Source organism: Falco biarmicus, chromosome 4, assembly GCF_023638135.1.
Source record: "Falco biarmicus isolate bFalBia1 chromosome 4, bFalBia1.pri, whole genome shotgun sequence".
Lineage (NCBI taxonomy): Eukaryota > Metazoa > Chordata > Aves > Falconiformes > Falconidae > Falco > Falco biarmicus.
Genome location: NC_079291.1, coordinates 102,751,875 through 102,771,410, shown reverse-complemented (window position 1 = coordinate 102,771,410; position 19,536 = coordinate 102,751,875). Strand labels below are relative to the sequence as shown.

Genomic DNA, 19,536 nt, shown 5'->3' with positions numbered 1-19,536 from the left:
TGAAAGGAATTTTAGATTTACAACTTCAAAAGACACTTACAGAATTATCTTAAGTCTTGATGACAGCTACTCTACTGCACTGTACACAATCTTGTTGCCCACCTTCTGTGTCCTGCTCTACACAGCTCCAAACAAGTGAAAAATCTGAGACTGGTGTTCACATTCAAGCTGCAGGAAAGCTCAGTATATGGATTAAAAAAAAAGTGATAACTTGCAGTTCAACTATTTCAGGAATCAAGAGGAGAATACACAGATCTATACATTTTATCATTTTATTAGGAATAATTCCAAGTGGGTTATGAAGAAACTAATCCATTGAGTTTGATGAATTTTCCAAAATTTCTTTATGAAGATATGTTCACCAACAAACAGTAGAACTTCAGCAGAACTATTATACACTGGGCAAAAATAGTCAGGCTGATACCAAAAAGCAACATGCAACATAAAAAAAAAAGATACAATATAAAGAAAGACAATCTGCTGAATATTAAAAACAACCTCAACATGAGCTCTTCGCAACCAGCACAGAACTATTCTACCCATCAAATCCAATTCACACAAAGGCAAGTTGGGCCGACAGAACCCAAGGATTAATAAAATGTTCCTCAGTGCAGCAGATCTGTATAGTGTTTTAGAGCATTTCCTTGGCTGGAACAAGCAATATTAGGAATTCCTTTTGGCAAGGGAAAGAAATAAATAGATACGGAATGCTACGTTTTTAAATCAGCAGACTGTCTGAGGAATGAAACAGGGCATCAGTAAACTAAAAGTAGCAGGGAGAAAAAAATTTAAAACATTAATTTATTTGGGCTCAAAAGAATATTCAAAACAGATCTTAAAGATGTCACAATAACTATATTCAGGCATTTAGGCTAACAAGGGGAATAAAATCAGAAGATACACTTTTTCCAAGTTAAGGAGATTTTTACCCAAGTATATTGCTACCTTCGCAACATGTAGCTTGGTAAACAATAATTGGCAACAAAATAAGTTGAAACGCTGTAATATCCTGCCCAAATATCAGTTCCAGATACTGTAATAACCAAGATGCAAACTAATTTTGTTGTAACAAGCCTAGACCACTTATATCAAACATGTCCCTGGTGAAAGAGTCATCCAGTTTGAGTTAGCGTTTTGAGAGTTCATTTGACAGCCAGTCAAGTCCCTCATACAGACCAGTTCCTTGCGTAGCACAGGTAGCCTGGACATACCACTGTTAATGTAGAACACAAACAGAAGTTAAATTTACAAACTGATAAAACGTAAGCTAAGTCACAGTATGTGACAATCAGATACACACTCAAACAATGCTCTTTAAACACTGCTTTGTGCCATAAATAGAGTTAATTTTGAACAGATGGTAATGTTAAAAGTTTTAGGAAGTATATATAAAGTAGATAGGGTTCAGACAGTGTCCAGAAACTCAGTGCTGGCCTACCAAATGCCAGAACACCATTTAGGGCATCAGGAAATAAACACAGAACTTGCAGTTGGTTTATATGCTGAAAACTTAGCTTCTTGTTTTTGAAAGACTGCTCTTCAGGAAATGGACATGGAATTATCCAAGTTAACAGACATCTAAAACATCTTTATGGGTATGATCTTAGTGCATCAAGACACAGACATTATGTGAGTATCACAGAAGGCTGGATAGTTTATGTGAAGCAACCCTATCGCTCAAAGGCTTGTGCAGATGGAATCTAATGATTCAGGAGCTACTTAATTTCCTCCTGTCTTTGGAGTGGTGAGAATGCAAAATGCATTTTCTTCCCCAGAGCAACAAATAGAGAAAACAGGAAGGCCCACCACATACTTGGTCAAACATGTTTGACAGCCAGATTTCCGTCAGAGACTGGAATATTTATATTTTTCCAGGAAAAAGTGAGAGATGAAACACCTGCAACAGCTGAACATACTGGATTACGCTTCTAAATCATTTATTTTCAGAAAGGACCTTAAACTATGCACTACAGAATTTAATAGCAGGTATGTGCATCTTTCTACAGGAAGCGGTGAAAACTTCCCTTTCCTTTAAAGGAAAACTGTTTATGATAAATAATAAAGGAAGACAATAGTTCAGCAACTGGGAAGTTTACTACTTACAGTTCTGTTACGCAGAGACTGAAGACCTAGTTTATCTGTCATTTCACTGATTGCCATGGCATTTGGCAGATCTTGTTTATTTGCAAACAGAAGCAGCACTGCGTCTCGCAGTTCATCCTCCTGAAGCTAACAAAAAAACCGGCCACGTTATTAAGTTAGTTCAGTTAAATACTTCCATTACTTGAACAAGCACTAAAGAAACCTAAATACTGATTTAAGGGTTATAAACGTTTTCATTCCTACTCCTGAAGTCACTGGTAAGTACTGAGTGAAATTTAACTACAACCCAACAGAACTTCTACAAGTAAGGAAATAGCCTTTCAATCAGCAGTTTAAATTCGCAAGCACCTTGCTGCTGAAATTCTTAGCACCAATTTTTTTTCCCAAAATTCTTTGTCTGCTGCATTTTTATTAAGGTTTTATGAAGGAAAGAAAGGTTCTGACAGATCAGTAGTTCTGGAGCTAAAGCTCTCCACAGAATTTCAGTTACAACTCAGCACACTATGTGACCCAGAATTACTAGGTGAATACAATATACACCATACGAACATCCACAATTTTAAAATGCTAAATCTTTTAAGGAAGCTGACAAACATCCAAAACTATGACAAAGTATGTAAAACAATCATGTTTCAGAAGGTATCGATATTTACCATTTTCTGCAGTTCTTCTGCGGCTTCCTGGATTCTCTCTCTGTCATTGCTGTCTACCACAAAAATGAGGCCCTGTAAGAAGTTAAGCAGTTCTGAAAAGCCAAAGTAAACACGCAGCACTATTTTAAAACCCAAGAAACTCATATTGGCTATTGTGATCGTCCTCTCTCTCAAGTAAGCAAATCTGACAGAAACTTCTGTTTAGGCAATGCAAGATGTCTATCTGAACAAACTGCAGAATAAAACTAAGTCTTCTAAATCAAAAAAGTTAACACACACAAATGTTGGTTTACAGATTACTGTGGGACCCATTAGTTTGGGGGAGGGGGGAACAGATACTAGTAAGTTTTCAGAAGCTAACTCTCTCCCCTCCCTTTTCACTCATTCTATCATATTAAATGCAGCAATAGCATCAGAAGTGCTTCACCATCTCACACTTCACTGAAAAACACTCTTAAAGCAAGGCCTGTTTAAAAAAAGTTTGTACCCAACAGTATTTTTAATGGCATCTGTTACTCAAGTGTCCTTCTTACACATACACTATTTACTCTTAAAATTTCAGTCTGAAACATTACATTTTATCATTCTCTTTATGAAGAGAGAAGTATCTTTTAAAAATATTTAGTAACAGGGCCAAATAAGGAACTGAAGCCAAGTATTATTCTGTTCATAGCAGTACTTCGCTAGCTCCTTTTTGTCAGTCCAGACTTCTCCATTTTTCTGCACCAATCAGATGCTGCACAGAAGTTTCTTGGATACAATTCTATATCCAACACAGAAAAAAAAAACCCAAACCACAAAACAAAAAAAATCACCACTCACAAAGTTTCCTGATACTAAGCAACTTACCTTACTACTTCATTTATGTCACCAAAAATGACAGCAGTCACACCAATATGAAGCTGACACTTTCTAATCAATCGGTAACAAGACCTTTCACAGTATTTTTAGATACTCAGTGTACTAAATACACTGATACAGCATGGTAAAAGCTATATATTTTAAGGCTGGTTCTTGAAAAAAAAGGATATATAAAAGGGTGTTCAAACACTAAAATTTTTTATGTATAAGTCAACACCAGTTCAAACAAATCAAAGCATGGGTACAGCAAGGTTGAAGAGCTCTTCACAAACAAGCCAGCTGCTTTGGCACATTACAGAACACTGGTAGATCCTAAATGACTTAATCCTTGCCAGGCTCACTCACAACTAGGCTTGAAGCCTTCAGGGTAACAAACTAGCTTCAACTAGAATGAAATCTGGGTATCCCTCAGAACTCGCAGGAAGTAGCGAGGAGCCTTTCTGAAACAAAGAGACAGAAGACAACTTTCCATATATACTCTACAGAACATACTGAGACTTTACAAAACAGGTCTTTAACTACTGTCATCTCTGAACTCTTACCTGTGTGTTTTGGAAATAATGCCTCCAAAGAGGTCTAATTTTATCTTGACCACCAACATCCCAAACTGTGAAACAAATGTTTTTATATTCTACCGTTTCCACATTAAAACCTAAAAAGAGAAGTGTTCAGTAATTAGCAATAGTTAATGCTAGTGTCACAATGTAATTCTAACCATGTCAAAAATGGCTACTTCCCAAGTTACATGTCTCCCAAACACACATAAAATGGCTTAGCGGAACTGAATTGCTAGATGAAGAAGAAAATTGACTGAAGGGGAAAATAAAAATAAATTAGTAACTGAAATCCAGGCACAGGACCTTTTTTTCAGCAAATCTTTCAGCCACAAACTGCAAGGCTCATGGCATTTGTGGGAAGTACTGCGACTTAACTGGTTTCTATACTCCCTGAGCATCTGCTACTGGCCACTGTCAGATACAGGATTCTGGTCTAGCTGTATCTTTCGTCTGACACAAGTTATGTTATGGCAGTACCAGAAAGCCCATGGTTGTCTTGATCCTTATGGTAACGGCAAAGACAGCAAATCCCTACACTTCAGAAGCCTATCTCTACAACACAAATATAAAGTAACAAGAATGAAGGCATGAGAACTGGTTATCTTACCAATAGTGGGAATTGTGGTGACAATTTCTCCTAGTTTCAGTTTATAAAGAATAGTTGTCTTGCCAGCAGCATCCAAACCAACTAGAATAAACAGAAAAATTATTTATTTCACAACATTCACTATACCTTGCTAATTTAAAAATATGCCATTTAGCATACAGAGTATTAGGGGTTTTTTTCTGAGAAGAAACAACTTTTTAAACACTCTTAAGTCATTGTTAATATACTACTATATGTTTCTCCTCTACCCAGCACTAAGAGTGAGAACAAGCAATGAAGAGAACAAGCTCAGTAACACACTTCCCACCCACTACCCACAGACTTCCAAATTTCTAGTCATCTTCCCTAGTATTTGTGTTACTTAATTACATTTTACCATTCACTTTGAAAGTTTCTTCTTGGTAAGTAAGGATCTTCTAAATGTATACCAACAATCTACCAGCAGCACATCGTTTCTAACTGATCACACGTTTGCTACTTTGCGGTCAAGTTGGGGAAGGTCTCACTAAACCTTCAGCTAAGGCCATTTTCACATGCACCTGAACCCACGGCACTATCCATGGAAGGCACTTCAGTGTCCCTCATTCCACTGCTAAAACATTTCTTTTGCATTGACAAAACCACATAATTATGCAACTCCTGTCCTCCCTCCACATCTACTCTAAGGTCTGTAACTCTTCTTCAGGATAGCACTTCTATTCACTGAAATCCACTGGGATGCTTTCATTAGGAGTCTCCTTTTTTGATCTTTATAGGCTTTCTGCACTGAGATTTGCTCTTCTGTTTCTACAACAAAACTTAAGTTTGCTAGTTTTCAGGGTAAGCTGTGTGGTAAACACGTGATCCTTAAAAAAAACACACCAAAAAACAAAACTGGAGCCTCAAAGACTTTTTTTGAGAAGCATCACCAAGACTGCAGACATCCACTATAGTTTTCTAAAACTGCGCAACTGCTTATTATTAGGCATTTCAGAACACGTCAGAGCAGCTCAAAACACAATTCTTCACGTTAGAATCCAATGCCTAGCATATAAGCACCTAACGAACAATAGGTACTAAACACTTACCACAGCAACAGTTTGAATAAGATGTCTATTTGTGAAAATTAGAATGGTCAATAAAACTTTGCCCAAATGAAAATAAACCCCCAATTAAAAAATTAACTAACACTTGCATGAGAAACCTAACGTTATCCTTGTTTAGTAACAGTCTTAAGTGCTCCGAGTTAATTTCCTACTTGGTAGCTGCGATATATTAAGCTTTAAGTGGCTTGATGACTTGACTATTAATAATACAACTGTTTCCTTAGCATTGCCATAAAATGGAATTCAAAATTGCCTACTTATTCAGAATGAAACCAGACTCTTAAAAAGCTGCCTCCTTCTCAAGACACAAACTGCTGTTACAGCAAACTAATTAAAACCCCCTATCTATAACTGTCCTATATTCTGATACTGTGAACAGGATTATATATGCCAATGCGGTTTCTTTGGTATTGTCATTGTGTGTTTATAAAAAAAGACACACAGTTGTTCTACAATCAAACCCAAAAGCTCCTTGAGGGGTAATAAACCTCCAAAATGCTCAGATAAAAATGTAACAGTCTAAAGCCTGCTATTGCCTGAGTGTTATTCTCTTTTAGAACCGTACACAAGCATGAACCGAAAAACAGACACGGTGCGGCATAAGTTTCAGAAGAGCCTGCAAGTCATGAAACTTGTAAATGTTAGCATTTTCCCTACACCAACAAAGTGTCAGGTAGCCTTAGAAAACCCTTTCAGTGAACCCTGAAACCCTCCGAAGACTAGGCTCAAACCCAATGCTTTTAATAGCACCATGCTTGAAGCCCATCACCATTCTCACACAGCTCAGCTTCAAACAAGCATTTATAGGACGCCTAGATCTTCACAGGAAAACATAATGCATATACATGTGTGATAGTTTTCCAGTAAATTAACATTAAGACTGCTTACTGAATCATCAATTAAAGCTACACATACTCACAAACTGTTCCTTTACCCCCTCTCAAAAAAAAAAATAATCCCAGTTATCAGTAAAACAAACACTGACAAGACTTGTTAACATTAGCAACGAAAGAAAAATGGCATTATCTACACAAATGGAGTGTATTTAGGGGTATATTAAAGATACACATAAAGACAAAGAAAAAAGCTAATCTCATTTCAAAGAATTTACACAGGGTGTCGAGAAGCATTTGAAGATATGACTCAGAGTTAAGAAATAAGAATCTACTCATGACTTTTAATTTGCTAAATTTAAGAAATTATTGCCCCAATTACCCACTCCACTCTTGTACCAGGACCCACCAACACCTCAACGGCATTGGCAGAAGGCTACATGAGCCACGTAAGCACAAAGCCCAGAGACTTTGCTTAAATCCACTCTTACCCACAATTCTAATTAAGCTGCTGGACTTTGCACTGAGGCAGGCTGAGTTATAGACACACGTTTTCTTCTCTCCACACCCGGGACAACAGCTTTTCACCATGGGAAGGCAACTTCTACAAATGACCGTGACCCTATTTGGAAAAACTGCCTCTTTTAGCCAAATTGAATATGTTAAGAAGTCTAAGTAAGCAAAAGTCATCAAAAGCATCACCTCCATTCATACTTCTTACTCCAGTTTGCCACTTAACACTCTTTTTAGAACAAGAAATTTCAGGGCACCAAATCACATTTAATCTTTTGAGCTGCTAGGAAGTGTAACTGTTGCTTTCAGAATTCCAAGAATAAACACGTTTACATTTGCACTGGAACACTAGATGTAAATCTATGAGCTACTTCCACGTCATAAAGTTTAAGTAGATTTAACTATAAAGATTAAAACCTAAGTCTTAAATCCCCAAATATCATAAATTTCCGATTCTACATTTTCAATCTGATTCTACTGCCTGACTGACCACTGACAAGACCAAGGCATAAAAGAATCTTGAAGTAGGGTGTGATGTTCAGCAGTTGTACCACAGTGCTTTAAGGTTACAATAAAGCACAAACGGGAAGCACAGACTTGCACTTGCAACCCTTTATCTTTAAACCAAGTCAAACACCTTCTTCCTCTAGCTGCGGAAGAAAAAAAAAAAAAAAAAAAAAGCTTACAGTGCTTTTAGATGCTGTTAAAACCACTGTGGTTCTAAACCCTTTATTCCTCTCAAGAGTGTTTTGTTCACAGCCTGTCAGTTATGTTTCTGAATCTCAAGCTTGTAGTTAGCTTGTCCCCAGACACATCATCCTTGTGACCATATCGCAGTCCTTATTTACCAACTTTCTACTTTGATCATGGGTGGTCGAATATGAAGCTGCCTCAGTTATCATAGCACAGAGCTTCAGATAAACTACAGATGCAGAAAAACGGAGAACTGACCTCTTAAATGGAACCCCCATCAAGCCAAATAGATTTTGGTTGTCAGATTGAGATTTCCAAAGTTTACTATACAATACAGTGTGTTGCCGCTTCCAAAATGAATGTTTCCGATAACCAGAGCAAGGAACAACAATCAAAAAAGCTTCTACTGTATTTAACTGATTCATGACATTCATGTTACAATCGAAAGCCAGCTTAAAAAAGTAAAATTAATGAATCCTAATTTACTACAGGTTTGTATTCCTTCACTTTTCTTTCATCATTATACCAGTTCTCTTATTTATCCCCTTACATACTATTCCTCTTTCACGTTTCAACTGGGTAAGTCTTTGAGTGACATGAAGGAGCAGTTCTCAATACAGCTTCTGAAGAAAACACACACACATATGAAGAAAACTCAAGAGGATGCAAACCAACTGTGGCTAAAAAAACCCCAAACAAAAAATGCCAAACAAATGGTTTTGTGCTGTGCAGTAACATCAATCCCAAAGAACCTGCCAATTTTCCCCCCCAATGCATTTAATAATTACCTTTGTATTCAAAGCTCCTGAGTAGCTAAGCTATTATCTCAGTTAAGACTTGCACAACTGCACCAAGACACGGAACACTAAATTATGATACTGAAAGGTGCACAACAAATCAGTAACTTTTCTTTTTTAAGCACAAGAAACTACGAGCGAAAAATTTTATGGACAGGTGCATGTAGGGTTAGGACTCAGTTTTTCTGCTCTAATGCCCCAGTTGCCTAGTCTAACTTCAAGTCATTCAATCCTATCCTACAGTTATTTGTTTTCCCTCAGGTTATTTCCATCTATAAAGAGAATGCAGGAATTATTTCACATGCATCTCCTCATAACATTATATAATTATTTCTCAGAAATAGTAAGTGCATTTTTAAAAAAACCAACATTTCAGTAACACTATACCATTAAATGCCCGCCATTTATCATAAATGTAGTCTGAAAACATAAAACAGTGTGCCATTTTTGCTGTTGAACATGGTACCTGATGAGAAATACTCAAATTCTGCAGAACTCAGTAACACAAAGTCTGTCTTAAGAGCTAAATTAATTCTACTTTATCTTTAATTCTGCAGAAACAGCAAAAAGTTGTGAAAGACAAGTCTGAATTATAAATTAATCATCTGTTCATTATCAACTCATCCATATAATATTTTTCCCCTAAATATTTCTCCATGAACACCTTACTCCATAAAGTATACTACATGCAAAAATTTAAATGCCTAGCCTTATATAGCTTATTTTCAAACCATAAACTGAAAATTGTCACTTTGAGGAAAAGTTTAATCCAGTCCCAGTATCGATTCAGACATCTCTCCTCAAAGTGCTGATAAATAACGTAGAATGCTATGAAAAGCTTCTTTTCCACGTTACAGGTATAAACAACTTACAACATATCCAGTATAACATATTCTGCTTCTAAACATCAAGCTTAGCTCCTATGTTGCACTCTCAAGAAAAAAGTTTTATGCTCTTATACAATGTAACAAATACGGTGCAGTCCCATGCTCTGATCCAGTCCTGTATTTGAATCTAATAGCTTAAAATCAAAATTATTACAAAATAAAAAGATGCAGCTGTACCAACTGCTAGAAAGCGCAGCTCCCTAACTCATATCTAACCTAAATTTGATTAGCCTGATTACCTACCAATGAAGAAATTAAAGCCTTGCAAGCTATTTTGATCTCCATGACATTGCTTTCCTGTTTTCATTATTTCGCAGAATGCAACAGAACTACAAACATACCATAGACACTATCTCATCCTACAGTTGAGCTCATTTGAAGGTTTTTTTACTTCCTTCACTTAAGAGTCATATGAAGAGTCTGGCTATTAGGGAGACAGTCAAAGCACTTCCTTGAAACCAACAGATGTATTAAGTTGTCTCAAAGACAAAAAATACTCAGCTTATTTTGGAATAGATGAGAGTCTCTAATTTTAAACAGAGAAGACACAATGAAAATTACTGTGCATGCAATAAAGAACTCTGTATCACAAAACGTATGGACGACATTGAAATTACAATGAAAAAAATTTTTTAAAAAAGCTGCATTGTAGTGCCTACTGTGCGTACCAAGGCAGCATTACAGGTGAGTAGCGTGCCAAGAAGTTTCAGGGTTATGACCCAGTCCCGTGATGGGCTATATTGAAGTGAACACTTGATTTCTTAAGACAGGCCACTTCAATCAACGGCCATAAAACAAGTTCCATTCACTTTGGTAACAGAATTTGAGGAAAAATTGGGGGGTTAAGATCTGCCTGTACCTAAAGCTTGCGGGGTGGGGGTGTGGGTAGGTGGGTGAAAGAAAGCAGGGGAGAGTTGATTGAAGTGGAAGAGGAAATAGCGAATGCAGTATGCGCTTGCTTTGACCTTTTGAACCATAATCTTGCAGCAAGAATCTTCAAGAGCTACTGCCTTCAACTCTTACACAGCCTGTGTCAAGAGAACCACATCGAATTCCAAATAAATAACTCGAGGCAGACAGTAAAACTAAGCAAGCACGGCAGAGCGACCCTACCGGGTTTTGTACGCGAGGCACAGGAGCGAACGTCCTTCCCCGAGCGCCAGGGGCACAGGCACCGTAGCTACCGAAAATCGGCCATTATACGGCAATTGCTGCAGCCCTCGCCGCCGAACACAGCGGGCTTTGTCACAGCCTGCTGGGGGCCACGCCGCCGGGCGGCAGCGGCGCGGGGGCAGGGCGCGCAGCCGGCCCGTGCCCCGGCAGGGGGACCCCCGCCGCCGCCGCCCCCCTCACCTGCGGCCGCTTGATCTTTGTTCCGGGCTTCGCTCGGGCCCAGCGGGGCGGCAGCGCAGGTGCAGGGGGACGGGGCTGCAGCCGCGCACGCCCCGCCGCAAACCCGCGCAGCGCTGCCCCCGCCGCAGCCGTGGCCCCGGCAGCGGGGCAGGAGAGGGACGGGGCCGGCAGCTCGGCGCAGGGGAAGAGAAGGCAGCTACAGCCCGACCCCCACCCCTTCCCCCGCCGCTCGTCCGCTTCCCGGCGACCCCGCCAGCCCCAGGAAGGGCCGAGCCCCCCCGCCGTGAGCCCGCGGCCCCCTCCCGCCGGGCTCCCCTCCCCCACCGCCAGCGGGACGCGTCCGTGAGGGAGCGGGCGGGCCTGGCGGCGGGTCTGGCGGCGGCCGCGGGCGGACAGGGCGCAGCGGCGAGGCTGGGGGGCCGCGGGCGGGCGGCGGCAGCGCGCCGCCGTCCCCCTTACCCATGAGGATGCGCATCTGCTTCTTGCCGAAGAGGCGCGAGAAGAGCGAGGAGATGGTGAGGCCCATGGCGGCTCCGGCGCGGGGCTGGGCGGCGGCGCAGGCGGCGGGAGGAGCGCGGCGAGGCGGGCGGGAGGGGGAGCGCGGCCCGGCTGCCGGCGGCGCTCACGGATCCCTCCGCGGCGAGGAGGCCGGTGCCGAGGTGCGGGCTTGGCCCGGCGGCACCGACCGATCGGGCGCGGGCGGCGGCAACGGCGGCGCAGCTGGTGCTGTGTGCCCGGGAGCCTCGCTCGCTCGCTCTCTGCCACGTCACGCTCGCCACGGCCGCCCCGGCTCCAACGCGGACAAAATCACGTCACGCTCGCCACATCCCCCGGCCGCGGCGCCACCCTTCGCCACACGGCCCCGGCGCCGGCGCACTACGGCTCCCAGGCAGCGCCGCGCCCGCCCCGCGCCCCGCTCGCCCCAGCCGCGGCTGCCAGTGCATGACGGGGGCTGTAGTCGGCGCGCCCGGGCCGCCTCGCCGCGGTTCCGGCCGCCGGGCAGGGCGGGAAATGCAGTCCGCAGGGCAGGGCCGCCTCGGGCCGGGCCCGCTCAGCCGGGGGTGACAGCCACCGCGCGCCTCTCCCGGAGGACAGCTGAGTGGAGCGGGGGTGCGGGGTGAAACGAATCGCCCGAGAGCCCCAAATGCCCGCTAACACCAGCAGCGCCGGGCAGGGAACCGGCCCGCCTCCGGCGTTGGGCCCCCGGCGCTGCGGGCTCCTTTCCGGCTGCGGTGCCCGTGAGCCGGCCCCGGCCCCGCAACCGCACTGGGCCGGGGGGCGGGCGGGCAGAGCCGGGGCGCTGGAACGGGCACGGAACCGAAAGGCGCCCTAGCCTGACAGACAGGCTGTTTTTTGAGGGGTATGTTCTTTTTCATAACCTGCTGCAACAGCTTTTTTCACAGCTATTGTGAAAAGCCCATCGCCTGGTGGTAGTTACATTTGGGGCAGCGTAAGCTGCGTTTAATGCGTGAGCGGCTGCGCTCCCTCTCCCAAGGAAACTGGCTCAGTCAAAAGCCCGAAAAATTTTCAAGGGAGTTATTGCCCATGAGAAACTGCGTTAGTACACACAAGCTCATGTTTTTCAAAAAGAAGCTATTCGGTATTTCCTTACCTTCCATTAAAACACCACCCATCTTCAATGCTCTTGATAAAGCCACAGCCCTAAAGCAGGTCCTACCAGCAGGCTACTGCGAGGGAGACTCAACTCGGGCTGCCCTGTCCTCACATGTCATCCTGGAAGTCTTACTCAGGTTTTAAATCGATCTGTTTTAAATTAAGGTTAGAAGTTCTGTTTTTAGAAAATGTTTCAAGTCAGTCACATTTTAACTTAAATCCAGTTAGTGCCTAAGTTGTTAACATGATCCTGATCAACTATTAGGTTTCAATTTCCTGATAGTTTTAAGGAGTCCCGTTCAAGGCTGCCAATACCTATATTCTATTCAGAGCACTCTGTATTTACACTTTTTTTTCTAGCCAAGAAAGTCAGGCTTCTCTGAATTTAGCTGAGGGTAAATGTGCTACAAAATATATGAAGGACTCTTTTTTTAAGTAAGTTACTTTCTAGATCTCCAAACTGGCATATTCTTACTATAGCTACATCATTAATAGATACCTTTCATTGTTTCGGTTGTTAGACTGGAATCTAACAAATGCTTTAGAAGTAATTGCCAAAAATCAGCATTTCATCATGAAGTGGTTGCTCTGGATAATCGTATATAACTATTACTTACAACATACTTTTGATTCATTGTCCTTTCTTCAGATCACAAACATTAACACTGCTGAAGGACTAGCTGCATCTTTACCATATTTGACTGCACTTCATCTCGTGTCTTGGTTTTTGCATTTATTTTTACGTTGTTTAAAAGAAATCTGTGAAGTCCCAAATCTTATGCACATCCCATTTACTCTCCTGTTACGCTAAGTGAGGCAGTCTTAACTTCTTCTGATGACCAAAGTGGGGCCCTTTATCTTTAACATTTCTTTACTGAACAGCTGCTACCTCTTTCCTAGGACCCCTTCTAAATATTTTTTTTTTTTTTTTTTTTTTTGAGTCAGATGAAGACTGAGGGAAAATTACTGAAATTAGTAGTTTTTTGCACGGTCCTTTGGTCATCAAACCTCAGATAAATGAGGATTAGTACAAGCTCTTTACCTGTATTTTAAGCCCATTGAGTTAAAAACAAAACAGAAATAATAAAGAGGTGGGAAAATTCCAGCTCACCAAGCTGACAACTACAATTGTGCAGCTGATGCAATTCCCCTGCAACACTATGAATGGCTGAAGCATCCCTAGTCAAAATATGCATGCTCAGTGTAAAAGGACTGCAGGGAGGCAGGGTAAGAACAGAAACCTGCAGAGGAAAGACGGTTCCTGTTTTAGTGACTGCATTTTGCCAAGACTTGTAGTTACAGGTTAAAAGTCTTTTTGAACCACCATTACTGAAAAGCATTACAAGTCACTGATGAAGACAGCAACCAACGAAGTACAACTTGTCTTTTTGCCATTCTTTTTAAGCATCTAGTTATTCAGGGATCTAAACTAATACCAACTCCATTAAAGAAACCTGAATTGAACTTTGCTTGCAGTCTACTTCCCACTACCATGTTTCTCACAGGTGTCTCAGATGCACACAGGAAATAGACTGAATATTGGATAAATTTTGTCTGGAAGTCACTCTCTGCCATTTGATTTTTTGAGGATCCTGCAGCTCTATTGTATTACAACCATGATGTACGGTCAAGCTACAACACTGCTCCATCACATCAGGCATCTCTGGTCACCTAAGGGGTTCAGCTTCATCAAGTCAGACTGCAGCAGTCTCTACAAGCTGCTGAACAGCTCTGCTGACACAGGAGAGGGGAAAACCCAATCATCTAAGTAACATAGCTTCCGAAGACAAAAAAAATAAAAATCAAACCTTTTATTTTCTTTTACAAAAATATGTATTTGCAGTCATGTGACAGTTACCATAGTTGTTACCAGTTTACATGGTTCCAAGAAACTACACAGTGCTCCAGGTTAAATAGTTAAGATAATTTCATATAAGAAGGGCCACTTACTGATTCCTGGATTAGAAATGCTACTCATCAGGGTGTGCAAAAAAAAATATTTGCGAGTTAGAAATTAATGCTGAAGTGGTGTAGTTTAAGTAACATAATAGATACATTAAACTTTTGGTCATGAGTAACCGTATACAAACCATAACAGTATTAAAATACATTTTCATAAAAATACCGTGACACTTTATATCTAAATAAGACATTTTTAGAAAGATGGTATGAAATATTTATCATACAAAAGCATATTCTTATAGCAGGATTATGTTGGAAGTTTTAAAAAATTCCATTCAAGCACTTAAAAGCAGAGTGTTTTTTTTATAACTGTGATCCACTTGTCATGCGAGTGTCTGCTGTGTGTACACTACAGCATTACGTTTATTCTGTTTGAAACTGGTCAAATACAACACTGCATGTGGAGCAGCTGAGTTCTTACGTACCACTGAAACTTGTTCAAGAAGATAAACATCACATTCTTGCTGCTTAACATGCAAGAGGAAATTACTCTTGATGCATGTCTGCTGTATGCATATATTGAGAATAATTTCAGGCTACAATCTCTTCTTGCCACAGTTTGACCTTTCCATAGGCTTTTTTCAGCTGAAGCCAACATCTTATCCCTTCAGCCCCCTCACCTCCCCGAACATCCTACTGGTATAAGTAAAAATAAAAGATTATAACAGGATTTGTAACTGCTGTGATCTCCAACTGAAATAGATTGTATATCAGCTAACTCTACTGAAATCACTGATTTTAAAATCCGTATTAGAACACCACTGTTTATTTCCTGTGATGAATACTGCATGCTTACATTTACACTAGCGATCCGCTTTAAATCCTGGATGTCAGCAGTTTAAAACCACTAGTTAGAATACAATTACTTTGTATTTAAGGCATGTGAGTAAGAGCACCCTAATTAACTGACATTGAATGGAAGAGATGACTCTTCACAAAATTTGTCAGCTGCCTTCTCTTCTTTAAAGATGCTAAATTAATATGGTTTTGGAAAGATGTAAGGAGGAGAAGGGAAGAACGTTAAGAGCCAATCTGATTATTTCAGCTGTCCCTGAAACAGTTTTGAAAGCAATGATTTACCAGTAAAATACCTCAACTATAATGTATTCTGACCAAGTCGCATGTCAGTTGGACTCACCGCTAGATGAAAACATAAAAAAAAAATTAAAAAAAGGCAAAGCGATCAGATACAACATCAACAGGACAGACAGTACAGGATCAATATTGCTTACCCCTGAGTTAACAGGATTGGGTATAGCAGCACCACTTGGAAAACATTCTGCAATGCCAGCACTGCACCGTGGTCCTATACTGTGGTATAGTTTCATATGCCCACAGATTTTTCTTTAAGAGCACTTATTTCAAACAATAATATTAGACACAGGAATTCCTTTAGTTGCATTGGTATTTAAATGGAAAAAACCCAGTGAAAATAGCATAGTAGAGTATACTATTAGTACAGTCCATTTGTAGTGTTAACATACTATTTAAAGGTGTGTTCTGAACTTGGGAAGCCACTGTCTTCTGTGAAACTGCATTTGCCATTTGCTTTCTGCACGAAAAAAGCCCAGTAGAAATCATGTTGTGCCAGTTTTGAGCAAGATGTCCTGTAAGTCATCTGGAAGTGCTAGTATGATATCATTGATGTGTGTCTGCAGCTTTTTCAGTGTGTCAGTTTTCACAGGAAGGTGTTCTCTGTCAGCCTGCAACTGCAAAGGTACAATGAAACATGGTTTCTACTAAAAATACAAGTTCACCTTAAGAATATGTCACACAAAAGTGACATATTAGTGTATCTGAAAAATTAATTCCTTATTTACAGACCACGTAGAAAGTTGGACTATAGGAGGTTTCCTCAACAATCACACAACAGCATCAGCTAACACTGATTTGGACTTTCAGTAATCATAAGGAAGTTTGGTTTTCTTCTTCCCTGAGGATTCAGCCTTGCTCCCACTCAGATCAGTCAAAAAGTTCAACTTGTTTTAAAAAAAATAGGATCAGTGCAATGCTTCCAACATAGCTGAACAATGGTGGGAAGCTAGCTTAACCTTACAGTCTTAGCCGAAATGAACTGGTTTTATTTTACAAAACTAGAGTGATTGATTCCTTGGGTTACCCAGATCTTAAGGAGTATATTTCGTTCAAATGCCTGTAAACACAACTATGTAACACTTATCTAGTTAAGTAATGCAAATTTGAGCCATGTTCAATTCCATTACTTACCAGTTTATTCTTTAACTTTAAGACAAGATCCACCGTTTCCACTTCAGTATGCTTTTGACTCCAGAAAACCAAGTTCTAAAAGAATAAAAATTAAGCATTGAAATATTTATGGTAACTTGTATAATTTTCAACAATAGTATTCATCTACACCTACCGTTCAGAATGGATCTTCTCCTTTTCCTTATTCTCATGCCACTTACTAAATTCATTTTACTCATGTACTGTCTCTACTGTGAACTGCAAAATCTGCTTTATTTGCATGTTTGTTCAGGACTTAGCATAACAGACTAGCGCACAACATCAACAAACAAATCATGCCAAACAGGCTTAGTTTCAAAACCAGCATCTACAATGCAAAATGGCAGCAAATGTTTACCACATCAGATCTACTAGCATAATACATAGTTGATAACTAGTAAAATATACTCATCAAGTGAATTTTCTTATGGAAGTTCTGTTCCCCTGCCCCTTTACTATTCACCTATTAAATATATTTGCTCATATACAGGAAGATGTTAATATTCAGATCAAAAGAAAAAACTAGTATGGAGCAGAACCAGTAATAAATTCGTGACACGTTTCCTTTTCTTTGAAATAAGTTCGTGTCAAATATAGTTGGATAAATTCTAGGCAATTGACCTAGCTGTTGCCCTGCAAATGATTTGGGCTGCTCCAGCTGAACAATCTATTTGGGCTGCTACAATGTACTGTTTGGGAATTGACAAGGCAAGGGATAAAAATCAATGGCTTTTTTCAAATAACCAGTGCAATCTTTTGTTTTAAAGCTGTGGTGTTGACTGAACTTTTTTTTATTCTTCCTATTCCCTCTTTAGCCACACAATCTCTTCTCCTCTTGCAGTACCTTTCTTTATTAGTCGTTCCGACTTAAATGATACTGATACCCACTTCAGCCTCTTAAGAACTGATCTTGCAACAGAAATCATTTATGTGGCATTTTTTTATATATCAATAAAGAGATTTCACTTCTCAGCTTCCCATTACCATGTATTTGTTGTAGGAATGCTTTAATATCTTTGGAGTTGTAGGTTTCTTTACTACCCATATCTGATTAGTTGTCAATTTTCTATGGTACTCCCTGAGTTTATACCTTCAAAGCTACTAACTGTATCGCAACTAAAAATGTCTTGTCAAATGAAATGCCAAGGAAGCAAGCTGGATGAAATAATGTTATCAAGTAGAAGGAAATATCTTTTTTTTCTGGGGTGGTGAATTCAATTCAAAACACGCAACAGAACAAAAAAGTACCTAAGATACATTTTACAAACCGTAACAGTTGTTATAAAAAAAGCGAACTGTATTTCATATTGCTGTCTTTTGCTATGTTAGTTCTAGCTTGTACTTGGTTAACAAAATCACTGTTTGCTAGATCAGACTTGAGAAAATTGTAAACATTTTTATGTTCAACCAATGAACACACCAGGAGTAAAACTGACTTGAGGAAGAATATATTTTTTATTATCAGATAATAAATATAATCATAAGCACACATTTTTCTAACCTCATTACAGAGTGCTTCTAAGTGAAGGGCCTCTAACTTCTGTGTCATTTCTTTCTGCCGGCTCCTAAACCAACCGTCGAAGTTTGGCGATTTCAAAAAATGCCTGGTAAAACACCAAAGAAAAATAGGGTTTATATTTTAATTAAAATTTTGATAACTCTGCTTTCTAAGTCATCAGATGTGAAGTAATGATGTTTGAGGTTGAAAAATATATTAGGACCCTTTCTCTGTTTACTTTCAAAAAACTAACATTCTCAAGTGGAGTATAACAGGTGTTTCTATTAATCAAGACAAGGATTGAGAAAACAACATAAAGAAAAGGTGTCTGAAAGACAAAATTTTGTCAGGAAAAAAAGCAAGGCTCAGTTTGAAATATCCTCATTTTTATCTTTGTGTTTTATTGGAAGTAGGAACCACAGAAATAAAACCACAGACCATATTGGTATACAGAGACCTGTAGTGTCATAGCACCTTATGAAACCCATTAAAAGGTTACAGAGACACAGATTTAAGTGAGCAAAGTATACTAAGCACTACCAATTCCTATTAAGGTGTGTATATATATATATATATTCTAAAAGTAAGTCTTATTCAAATCAATACTGATTTGTTCAGGAAAAGATCTGAAGTTTGATTTGAGGTTTGCTCAGGAAAAAGAGCATTCATACTACTGATTTGTCTTCATTTATGAATTTTTTTATGCTGATGAAAAAAGTGACCTGTAAAGTCCTATCCAGTCTCCTTTTAAACCTGATGTGAGCTGTGGTCCTGCTTTTTCCAGTGTCTTCATGAAGTCATCTTGACTAAATTGCCTCAGCTGTGGTGGACTCTATGGAAAGAAAAAAGTAGTGAGCATACTATAACTGTTTTCTCTAATCAACAGTTTCCAGTTCATTTGAATTACTTCCTTACCTTCCATGGTGATATGCATTTTTGCAAAGGCATTAGGCTTGCCACGTAACGTTCCTAAGGAAAGGAAAAAGAAAGGTTGTTTGCATAACCAATACTAAAGACACAGTCCACGTGTACGGTTGCTTATCACTTGTGCCCACAATGTTTTTTCTTCTGAGTATTGGTACAGGGTGGGGTCGTGCATATTTATAAGAAGGAGCTTATCTAATACCATTCGTATTTCCTAACTACAGAACTCTGTCAGCAAGATTGAAGGACATGAGGCAAAGGAGGACAGTAGACAAACATATACATGGAATATATATCTCTTGAACTCCAGCCACTAGTAAATAACGTCTCTTTTCTTTGGTGACAGTCTACA

The 19,536-nt window shown here is 40.1% G+C and overlaps 2 protein-coding genes across 4 annotated transcripts in view; both read right to left on the bottom strand.

Moving 5' to 3' along the window:
• Window positions 1-258: 258 nt before the first annotated feature.
• On the bottom strand, window positions 259-11,790 carry ARF4 (ADP ribosylation factor 4). Its single transcript, XM_056337004.1, has 6 exons — window positions 11,402-11,790; window positions 4,782-4,862; window positions 4,160-4,269; window positions 2,757-2,828; window positions 2,104-2,229; window positions 259-1,213 (listed from the first exon to the last, which is right to left on the bottom strand). The coding sequence occupies exons 1-6, from the start codon at window positions 11,466-11,468 to the stop codon at window positions 1,127-1,129; spliced, it is 543 nt and encodes a 180-aa protein (XP_056192979.1). The 5' UTR covers window positions 11,469-11,790; the 3' UTR covers window positions 259-1,126.
• Window positions 11,791-14,352: 2,562 nt separating this feature from the next.
• The window catches only part of DENND6A (DENN domain containing 6A), a 28,306-nt gene continuing 23,122 nt past the window's right edge, over window positions 14,353-19,536 (bottom strand). For all 3 annotated transcript variants that reach the window (XM_056336996.1, XM_056336995.1, XM_056336997.1), the window contains 5 exons: window positions 19,176-19,229; window positions 18,983-19,092; window positions 18,264-18,366; window positions 16,745-16,819; window positions 14,353-16,227 (listed from right to left, as the gene is read on the bottom strand). In XM_056336996.1, the coding sequence (XP_056192971.1) occupies window positions 16,096-16,227; window positions 16,745-16,819; window positions 18,264-18,366; window positions 18,983-19,092; window positions 19,176-19,229 (474 nt within the window). In that variant the 3' untranslated portion in view covers window positions 14,353-16,095. The remainder of the gene's footprint in view (window positions 16,228-16,744; window positions 16,820-18,263; window positions 18,367-18,982; window positions 19,093-19,175; window positions 19,230-19,536) is intronic.

Coding starts and splice junctions, on each gene's coding strand:
- ARF4 (XM_056337004.1), bottom strand. CDS start 11,468: ATGGGCCTCACCATCTCCTCGCTCTTCTCGCGCCTCTTCGGCAAGAAG. Junction 4,863..11,401: donor GCAGATGCGCATCCTCATGG/GTAAGGGGGACG, acceptor TGTTTATTCTAG/TTGGTTTGGATGCTGCTGGC. Junction 1,214..2,103: donor AGTCTCTGCGTAACAGAACT/GTAAGTAGTAAA, acceptor CTACATTAACAG/TGGTATGTCCAGGCTACCTG.